This window comes from Gavialis gangeticus, unplaced genomic scaffold (assembly GCF_001723915.1).
Source record: "Gavialis gangeticus isolate Ggan-Ray unplaced genomic scaffold, GavGan_comp1, whole genome shotgun sequence".
Taxonomy (NCBI): Eukaryota; Metazoa; Chordata; order Crocodylia; family Gavialidae; genus Gavialis; species Gavialis gangeticus.
The window spans coordinates 56,339,673-56,350,496 of record NW_017729025.1 but is presented as its reverse complement, the minus strand read 5'-3'; the positions used below and the strand labels follow the sequence as shown (position 1 = coordinate 56,350,496).

The 10,824-nt window shown below is 41.2% G+C and overlaps 1 protein-coding gene across 1 annotated transcript in view; it reads left to right on the top strand.

Moving 5' to 3' along the window:
• Positions 1-10,824, top strand: part of VSX2 (visual system homeobox 2) — a 46,594-nt gene that overhangs the window by 5,667 nt on the left and 30,103 nt on the right. Inside the window, exon 2 of the mRNA XM_019518836.1 lies at positions 2,496-2,619. Within this exon, the coding sequence (XP_019374381.1) occupies positions 2,496-2,619 (124 nt within the window). The remainder of the gene's footprint in view (positions 1-2,495; positions 2,620-10,824) is intronic.

Below are 10,824 nucleotides of genomic sequence, written 5' to 3'. Positions count from 1 at the left end.
GGGAATAGCCAGATCATTGAAATTAGGTCTTTGCCAGACATTAGAGCAATCCGTTTATTGGGCAAACAGCAATATCTGTCAACGACTTATTCATTACTGAGGCGTTTACCTCCTTTGGCAATGAATAAAATAGTTTGGAAACAGAACATGCCCCCAGGGAAGATGAGGGAGACTTGGTTCCTTGGCATATTGGCCAAGACACTAAGATTATGTCTCTGCATCTAGGCTGTCCCTAGCTCTGCTACTGACTGGGTGTGACATTGTCTTTCTGCAGCTCTGTTCCCCTACTGTAAAATGGAGCTGAAATTGCTGAGCCTCATAAACATTAGATACTACAGTGAACTGAATTTTTTGGATTGCTATGGCTGGAAATAGTTGAGACAAAAAAGGACCAGGACACAGCTACAGTGGATGATTTAGGAATAATTAAATTGATCCTGTCATGAGGCAGGATAGATGGATTAAAAGTGTCCTGGTAAAAGCCTAGTTAGGATGCGGTGTGGGAACAGATTAAATTTCCAAATAGGTGTCCTGCCGTTATGCAACAGAATGGGCTTGATTCCCTGCTAGAGTTCCCGTCCCACTTTGGAGGAACTGACAAGTGAGCTATGTGGGGCTATTCTCAAGCCAAACTGTTCCCTGCTTGTAAATAAACTCCTTGGTCCTTTGCAAACAGGGTTGAGCTTGGAGTAAGAGAAATAAGGTTCCCGATGGGATCAGGACTGGGGATGGACCAGGATACTGAAAACATGATTTGGAAGTGCTGAATTTTTTATGTTGTGTAGTAGCAACTTTGTGTTGTTTGAGGTTTTCGTTTTGTTTTTTCCCTTTTTCTGGACTAAGTGACAGCTGAGTGGTGATGGGGAACTCACAGGTCGGCAGTCTGCAAATGACTCCAAGGGGGAGAGATTGCATATTATGATAGGAGACTGGGACTGTGGAAGTGTGTGGAAAATTTAGGCTGACTGTCAGGGGAAAAATATTCTGTCAATGAGCTGTGTTGGACTTTGATTTTACTTCTTCGAGGAGATGAATAGAAACCCCAATTACTAGAAACACTTAGATTGGACAAAAACTAAAAAAAGGTCAAGAAGGCAATGATGGCTTTTTTTTTTTGGTCCTGGAGAGAGAAATTGTCTGAGTGCTTGGATCTCTTTTATCCCTAGAGTTTGAAATTCTACAAAATCAACAAAAACGAAAAATCCCATTGAAAACTGCAAATTTAGGAGTGTATTTTAAATAAAGATCTGATTGCAGGGAGGGTCTCCTGCATGCACATGCTGCTTTTGTTAATAATGTTATTGATCTTGTGGAATCCTTTAGATTTTTTAATATTGGAAGGTAATTTTGAAACTGTCTCTCTGTTTGTCCTATTGGGAATGTGTAGATGGATCCTCTGAAATTCTAATTTTGTTTTAGAAAATAATTTTAATTTTCCCCTCTTCTGCATTTTTCTCCTTTTGGAAGTATGTTGCCTATTTTTTGGTTTGATTGTTTATGTATGTATTTTAAATCAAGGCAGTTTTCCCAATGGAAAAAAACCCCAGCCTTGATCAGTAGATAACACCTGGTAATTATGGGTTAAAAGGGTTTGGACTAGACTGAGATTTGGAGGTAGAAAAGGTCTGGAATCTATTGTCATTTTCTGGAGATGTGGTCTCATCAGTCCAAGCTGCTAATTTTTTTTTTCAGTCCAGTTGTCCTGAGCTGGGAACTGGTGAGGCAGGCACAGGCTGTGCTGTTGCCCCTTTGGAACAGCTGGCAAGGTTTTAATGGATCATGGAACGATGGGTTGTTTGGTTTCTTTTCCCAAGGCAGAAGAAGGTAACTGGGACTGTGATTGGAGGTGTCCCATATCCTGGGGGAAATTGGTGAATAGGAGTAGTAAGCAGTCTGGATAAAAGGTTTTGTGGGCTTGTTAGAGAACTAGTAGTTGGCTTTGTGAAGAGGGTGAGGCCAAGGGTCAGCAATGTAGGCAGGATTGGGCACTCACAGATTTTGGGGACATGAAAGACTAAAAGCAGGGTGTTTCTTGTCAGCGCCTCAGAGTGGCTGTCACTTGAGTGTGCATATGGTTAACATCAAAGGGAAGGGAATTCTGTAAGTCAGGACTCAGGCTTCCTTCAGAGGAGGAAGTAATTCTCCAAAGGTTTTCTAGAAAGAAACAAGTTCTGAGAGGCAGTGTCAGGGTTAGTATTATCTCTGTGCTGGTGGTGGTGTTGGGAGGGATGAACTAGGGAGGAGACTGTCTACAGGGGGAAGTAGCTGAAAGTGAACGTGACTGTGACAGTATAAACACAGTGTCCTGGGCATTTCTGGTTGTTCCTTCACCCTCAGGCCAGATTTTTCATTCATCAAAACACAAGAAAAAAGTGTGTGTTTATTTTCCAGTTTCTTAGATTTTCATTTGCCTGTTTGTTCCTGCCTCTGACTGTTCCTCACTTGATTTCTTCCTCTGCTTTTTGATCAATGAGTTTTACTCCCCACCCCCACAGGACAATCTTCACGTCCTACCAACTGGAGGAACTGGAAAAGGCCTTCAATGAGGCCCATTATCCTGATGTCTATGCCAGAGAGATGCTGGCCATGAAAACAGAACTGCCTGAAGACAGGATACAGGTAATCCTACGTCTTCAAGCTCTTAGAACAACCCTCCTTATCCCACCTCTCCCAGACCTTGTTCACTTACTCCCAAAGGAGAGGAACACTTGTATGTTGCTGAATACAACTGCAGAGACCTGGATGCTCTTCACTATTTAAACCTCCAGGCAGCCATAGCATCTGTTGTTTGCAAACTTGTATTTGGTGGCTGCGCCATAGTGTGAAGATGTGGTGTGTCTTTGCCATTGTAATGAATTTTATGTGGTAATGTTGCTTTGTGTGTTGCTGTTGTGGGAGGGTATATTGTTCTGAACTGTCTGTGCATACATCCATAGCAACTGACACAAGATATATAGGATAGTTTATAACAAATTAAAACAGATAACACAGAAAAATAACTCACAAAAGAAAATTTGCAAAAAGAAAATTCAGAAATGGACTGGAGAGTCCTCTTGGCTTCCAAAGGTCTCTGTGGCATAGTTAAGAAGGAAATCTATAGAGATTAAATCCCTGAATTGGGAAAACCCTGCTTTCAGCCCAGTATGGGATGGAGCTGTGGGCCAGTGAAGAACTGGTCTCTTCTTCCAGGAAAGAACCTGTGGTCTATTTTAGGTAGTCTAGTGTTGCTGTTGATAAGATTAAGCATGAACTATGGTGTGAACAAGTTTCAGTTTTTGACAGAGGGCATGCCGGAGGAGGGGGGAGGCAGCAGAGGGGGCTGTTAAAGTGAAAACAGATCTTAAAGGAGCCTTAAGGATGCTGCAGGTAGCACCAGAGGCAGAGCAGGATCCTGCTAATGCGCACGTGAGGATCACAAAAGTAACTTAAAAGATACCTCTGCTCTCTCTTTCCAGTCTGCTTCCTCCTTCAGATCTCTACATTAACCACAGGAACACAGCAACCAAGTAGTGAGCCTGTGGCTTGACTCATTGCATCTCCTGTGTTTTATTGGCTGTCTGGGAGCTGAAACTTGGCCTTGTTCCCCTATGCATCAGCAATAGCTGCTTCTCGAGCTGCTGCAGAACAGCTACTATGTGGCTGAGGTTCCTCTTTTTTGATGTCACACAAGTCTCTTTTTGGGATTTTACTGTATCCCTTGTTTTCTTTAACTGGCCCCTCTGCCCCTGCCTCCCCCCCGCCACCCCACCATGTGCAGCCTCCAGCCTATGTGTCTTCCCCCTGCACCCAGGGAACCAATGCATCATTATACAACCATCTCTTCAGCCCTTTGTGTGTATTGTCTTTTTCAGAGGGGTTAAAGAGAGCTCTCGTAGAGCACTGATACTGTAAATTATAGGGAGATAAGCCACGGGAGGTACAAGAATGGGAAGTTTCTCTTAAATCAGACCACTTCGTTCCATTTTCTCTGTAGTCCAGATCCTGGCCAGACCTCTCCCCCATGTGTGCTAACTCAAACGTTCTGTATTGAGAAGGATCAGGACTTCATTCTTCTCCTGTTGTGCTGGCCTACCTCTTGATGACCTCACTGACTGGGCTTGTAGATGCCCTAAGCACTGTTAGGATTTTCAGCAGACCTGAGCAATAATTAATTGGCCCATTACCTGAAATAGGAACAGAATAAGGGCTCTTATTACTCATGATCCATGTTGAAGTTTCACCTTAATCAGTAAGTCCTGAAGCTTTGTCTCCTATGAAGAACAAATTAGATAGAGGGCTGGTTTTACACTTCTTGACTTTTTGAGGGGGGATATTGATTCAAAGTGTAAGAGACTGGAGCAGTACAAGTAGTCCTTTTAATATAAGGTCCAGGGGTGCATATGGGCAACAATTTTGGTTTCCCATAAAAAAGGCTGTCACCCTTTCTCAGTGTAGTGGTGAGCTTAAGTCAGAGATATAGCTGGCTTATCACAATGTAGAAATGTAGCTTACAGATCATGCCAGGCTGACTGACTGACAGGTTTCTGACAGACTGCAATTGACAAATGCCTTCACACACTTCAGATCATGGTTGCACAGGTAACTTTGATATGAAGATTATTTTTTTCCTGGCATTGTGAGTCAGTGGGATTTCTATTCTTCTTGGTCAGGAATGGAGAAGTGATAAGCAATTTCATTTCACTGAATGGTTCTCTATATTTTGCTGGCCAGTAAGAGGCTGCCAACAGTTTCTATGCTGCAGATTTTGATCCTGCATTTTTTGTTGCTGTGATCTTCCTGTTCAAATGGGACCAGACTAGACTTGTGCAGGAGGAGCTGTACACTCTGGGACATGGCTGTTACAAGCATTAGCTTTGCTGATTACACTGGTGCCCCAGCAGAAAGTGATCATGAATAACACTGGGTGGTTATAGGAAGTGTTCAAATCATAGCTTTTTGTGGTATTACTTCATGGGGAATGTGAGTATTTCATGCAAGATGAATATGTCATGTAAGAGAGCTCTTAAGAGCTCTGATGGGGAAGAACTTGGGTGACACGGCGATGTGTAAAGGGCCAGTACAGGACCATATTGTGTTCTTATAGTGTTTCATGTCTGCTATTTCATATCACAAGCTTCCACAAGCCTTGGAAAGATGATTCTAAAGGTTGGACAAGCTTCTTGATATTTAGTCTTGATTTTTCCTTTTCTTAATTCTGTCCCATTACGTTATTCTCCCATTCTCCAGCCTAAATAATATCTTGCCTGTTTCAAGTTCATACTCTCTTAACTTGTCTTCCCAGCTGTCACTCTCCAACCCTTAGTCACTGCTTATCCAAGCTGTGAAGATCTTTCTTAAATCATTTCTCATAAATGTCTCTCAGATACCATAATCATTTAGTTACTCTTCTCTGAACTCCCTCCAATTTGTCATCCTTCCTGATGATAAGGAACCACATATTAAGGGAGGGTCACATCAGTGCTTGTAACAAGAGTTTGACATTTTCCTGATTCCTGTGTATATGGGGCTCCAAATGGTGTTAGCCTGTTTTTACTTACATATTACATCGCAAATCTTTGGTTTATTTAATGGTTGCTCACAATTACCCAAGTCCTTGGGGACAGTCTCATTTCCTTATTTCGTTCAGTATTTTGGGTTACAATTTTTATTTCTAATGACATTAGCTACATTTTTATTTCCTGAGAGGAATTTCACTTTATTCCTTGCTTGCAGTTTTAATCTCTATTGCGCCCTTTGTAATTCTCTGTCATCACTAGAGTTTTCAGCTCCTCCCAATTTAGTATCATCATTGCATTTCATAAATATACTGCTCACTCCCTCTTAGCTCATTTAATTAAGATGTTGTATCATTCTGGTCTTAGTGAGAAACTGCGCAGGTTCTCACTGGACTGCTGCTGACACTATCCTTTGTTTTCATTTATGGCATTATTTTTGGGAGGTAGAAAGTAGAGAAAAATGTGAAGTTAAAATAAGAACAATGAAATGGAAAGAGGACATAAGAAATATTCACTTCTAAGGAAAACCTATAACAAACAGTAGTATATTCTGAGTAGGCATCAAAGGCTGAGAGAGTTAGTGATTTGGACCAATGCTTTGAACAGTTTTTAACAGCTCTTGGGTAAACACAATGAGATTAGATATTTGTCATTCTTTAGCTTCCTCATTGTAATGATGTACCTTCTTTTTGGACTGGATACCCATAGAAGAAACCTGAGGATTATTTCATGGGTAGCACTGGAGAGAGAGAGAGGAATAATTTTTTCCAGCTAGGCACCTCCTTCAAATCATACTAAATTTCACAAGATACACGTACAAATGTTGTCACATTTGGAAGAGTCTATAGCAGAACTGAAGTGACACTTGTCAAAATAAACTCAGACCTTTCTTCATAATCCAGGTGGCATCTGTAGGCTGGTACAGCCATGCCTTTGTCTAACACATCTAGACAATTTAGAATATATCAAGACTTCTCTAAACTTACTATTGTTCACTCTACCAGCAGGAATTCTCCCATCCAATTCTGTTATGGCAAAGATGGTGATCTCTTAATTATTTTGTGTGGGTTTATGTAATTTACCTCTTAGATTTATTAAAACACAATATTTACAAAGCCTGGTAATCATCTGATATTTAAAGTATCATTGCCCTGTAATAATTCGATTTGGGATTACTGAAATAATGGTGTATCAGTGTAATTGTATTCTTTACAAATTGATCAAAGGAATGTATCTGAGAAGTTTTAACAAAATATTGGGTAAATGTAATAAGACTATGACTGACCCTAGTCTCCATGTAAAGAATCAATCACAGGGAAAATAATCCCTTGAACTGAAAGGAAGGTATTTAAAGGGTTTGGGGTTTTTTTGGTAATTCTTGATATAACCATTGTATAATAAGCAGATGGCCTAAATATTTTAGAGCAGGTGAAATTGAACTTCAGAGGAAAAGAGATGTTTAAATGGTATATCTAGGGTTTGTCTGTTTAAGTACCCCAGGAAGGTACACTTGGAATAGTATTACATGTGGGTTACACTGCCTTTTCTTAATATCTCGTGATTATTCAGGATTTGTATAATTGCTGGAGTGAATCCTTCTGAGTTAGAGGATCCATAGTAAGAGCAATGATAAAAATCTTATTTAAAGCCAAGTTGTTCGGTTCATAACCATTAACAAAAATCAGGCCCCAGCAGCCATGATCTATTTAAAGTAAAGAATTTTGATCCAAACCCTATTGCCTGAAGGATAAAAATGGGGATTGTTCATTCAACATGGCCAATAATTCAGAGTATAAGGATGGAATTACTGAGATATTAATGGTGCATAATGAATTGTTGTAACATTCTAAAGTGTTATGAGGTCATACCTTTGCCACCGTCCTCCTCCCCCCCCTTTATACATTGTGCTTAATTGAAAGGGACCAAGTTAAAGAGAGATTCTTCCTACACGCTAAAATTCATGGTGATGTTATGCCCTGTTGAGAGGAGAAAAAGGGCTACGTGAAGCATGTTGTCCAGAGTTCTTTTCTGTTTTTGTATACTAGTGATACTGGGACATGGTTGGTCATAAACTTCTGTATATTCTGGTAGCATGTGGTATCTGCTGATGTTGGAGTTGGCAGCCTTCTGAAGAATTTGTGAAATAGGTAATTTTTATAATAGCTTGCTGCTGTTTTCTCAATAAATACCTCTTCCAATAATTCCTGAGCAGCGTGGCCAATGAGATTAGAGAAGTGTTCATTATCTTCCCCTGTGCTTTTATAAACATGGGAAGTGTACAGGCGAGAGTAATAAAACTAATCAAACTTACTAGCTCCCTAAGTGTTATTCTGCCCATATGTGCCTAATAGGTATGTGGGTAGTTCATCCATTTTTACTGCCTCTTCTATAACATGCTTATTTAGCTGATATCAGTTCATAGTCATTTTCCTTTTCAATTAAGAGTTATTTTAATTTAGCCCTTTCTGTAATGGCTTGTTTTCATTACCTTTTGTTTATGGCCCTTCAGACAATTTTATGTCCATGTGTTCATTTTCCCCTCCAAATTTTAGTGCTGATATAAAAATTGTGCTAGGTGCTATATCGGACCACAGGAAGAGGCAAATCCTGCCCCAAAGAGCCTGCAATGTAGAATGATTAAAAAGGAATGAGAAGGTGAAAATAATACTGCACCCAACTAAACTTGAAGTGATGAGGACCCCTCCTCCATTTAGCCAATATTTTTTAATAAGTGAATGAGCTGTGGCACTATCTCCCCAAGATGTAGCCATTTAATAGTTGGATAATTTGTAGGCTGTACAGTAAGAGCTCATCTTGTGAAGCACTTAAATCAGAAAGTGGACCAGCTAAAGATGTATTCAAAGTGTAGGGCATTACATTAAACAAAATATAGGCATGGCTGGATAATATGAGTTAAGTATGTATCATGATGTGCTCTCAAAGACTTTAATAAACCTCAGAGGTGTTCAGTTCATAATTGTTTTCTCCATTCATGTATTAATATTCTATTTGTTTTGTATCCCAAGCCTCTTTTTGTGGCTTTGTTACTAAAGAGAATTTAGGGCCATGTTACCCACACTGACTGCTTCTGGGGCCAGAAGTTCTGGTGGCAGACGGTGGCTGCAACAAGGAAGCCCCAGGAGTGCAAACACATCCATAGCTGCGCTGGGTTGGGTGGGTCTCAGCACTGGCAGGGGGCAAGCACAAATCATTCATCCTTACCACAGGCACACTCCAAACCTCTGAGACTGGTATAGGCTGTACATAGGCCCCAGCTGCAGGGTGGTGGCTTAAGCTTTTTTTGGTCAGAGAGCTGAGACTGCTCTGCCAGTAGAGAAGGGGTTCTGCCATCACGGGAGCTTTGACTGTGTAGATGCTCAGATTTTTCTGGTAGGACAAAAGCACATTTTCCTCACTATCATACATCCTTTCTACTCAAAATACTGCATTCAGGAGACAGATCCTGGTGTAGGTTCAAGTTACCCTTTTCCGAGGCCTGTTAGAGCCACTGTGTGGGAGAAACCCGAGTCTGAAAGGGAGAATGCCCTGTTGCTGTAATACACTCTAGCAGTAGTGGCTTCTGGGGTCTGCTGCAAGCCCCTCTGACCAGTTATTCTGAAGAGACAGTGCAATTGGAGCAGCATTACTGGGGCGGGGGGGACACACATCCCAGGGGAACAGATCAGACTCTGCTGGTGGTACTTAGTTTAGAATATATTATCTGATACATGATCAGAAGTGACGTCTGCTCGTCTACCACACATCCTTCTGGAGGGAGAAGCTGTTAGGCCTGCATCTAAAGGGTGATGAGGCACAATGTAAACATAAGTGTTGAGGAAGCTACTAAATTAATATAGCTTGGTGCTCTTTGTGCTGCTTCTTTGTCTTGTGCTATCAGGGAATGTGGAAGTGAAGCATGGCTTGTGTGCAGTCGCTATTTCCTCCACGTTGGTACATCAGACAGTTTTACGTGGTAGTGAGCATGATGCTGAACAGAACATCTCTCTTCTGTTCTTTTGTTGTTTCCACCCTGTCAGTCCTGGCACCCCTCTACTATTGGCTTCTCTTGGATGCTCTTCTATCTCCAATCTCTTCTTCTCAGTGAGTAACTGAGTGTGGAATGATTTTTAACTACATTTATTCTGAGATGAATCTCGCTTTACTTGTTGCCTGTATTTCTAATCTATTTGGATCCCTTTCCATTTTTGACTCTTTGCTCTTTACAGCTTCTTCTAATGCAGTGTCACCAGTGAACACACTATCAAAATTGGTCCCTCAGTTTGTTCATGGGGTGGGCCTATAGGGTCTCTGAATATTGACATAATATAAACCTAATTGAGATTGGGACCCTAGTGTGCTAGGTGCTGCACATACACACAATAAGAGACTGCATTTGCCTGGCGGATCTCCTTATTTTAAATCAACAAGCCCAGTAGACAAGTCTGAAAATGGCACACTTAAGCATGCAGAAGCAACCCTAATTCTGATAGCTTGTGTGGATACATTTATGGTAGTGATCATGATCCTTCTATATTGTTGCAAAGACCAAGAGTTCAGTGCAGTTGGTTCAGCTGATGTAGGAGAGAGGAGAATCAAGTTCATGGTTTGAATTGTGGCTTCATAGCCTACTGGATGTGAGAAATGGTATCATGCAGTTTTTCCTTATCCTATAGACAACACTGTAGTCTGGGTACTCAGATTTATATATCCACTAGAGTCCAAGGGAAGTCATGTATATCCAAAGTACATGGGAAAACTGTATTTGCTCATTGTACCTCAGGTCAAGAGCTGATTATAGCTGGCCCTTGAATAGTTCTCCCAGGAAGAGAAAAGGGAGGATTCAGTGAACCTTCTGTACACTCCTGAGCCTCATTGCACTCCAGCTATAATGTGACCAGATCACTGCTCTGATCTAATGTTCATGTGGGATGTAGCTGCCTGATGGGGGTGGGACAAACTGGTGCCACTGGTCAGGAGAGAACAGTGCACCTGGGAAGGCTGCACTTGCACCAACGAGGACTGTGCTATCCCTCTAGTGTGCCCTTACCTGCAAAAGGAACTACCTAGCCCTAAGCATACAACCCCAAATCATAGTGACATTAGCCAGCTAGAGCCATGACTTCAGCACGTTAGTTCTATTGCTAGCTGCATCAGCTAGTGAACTTTACCAAAGGATAGTGGCACAGCTGCAAGGAAATAAGCAGGCATTATGTAAAAGTGATTAAAAAGTAAATAACAAGGAATACAAGGTTGTGCTCCTTCAAACTCCAGATAATCCACTGGAATTAGTGGGGTTATCTCTAGGATTTACATTGGAACTACAACATAA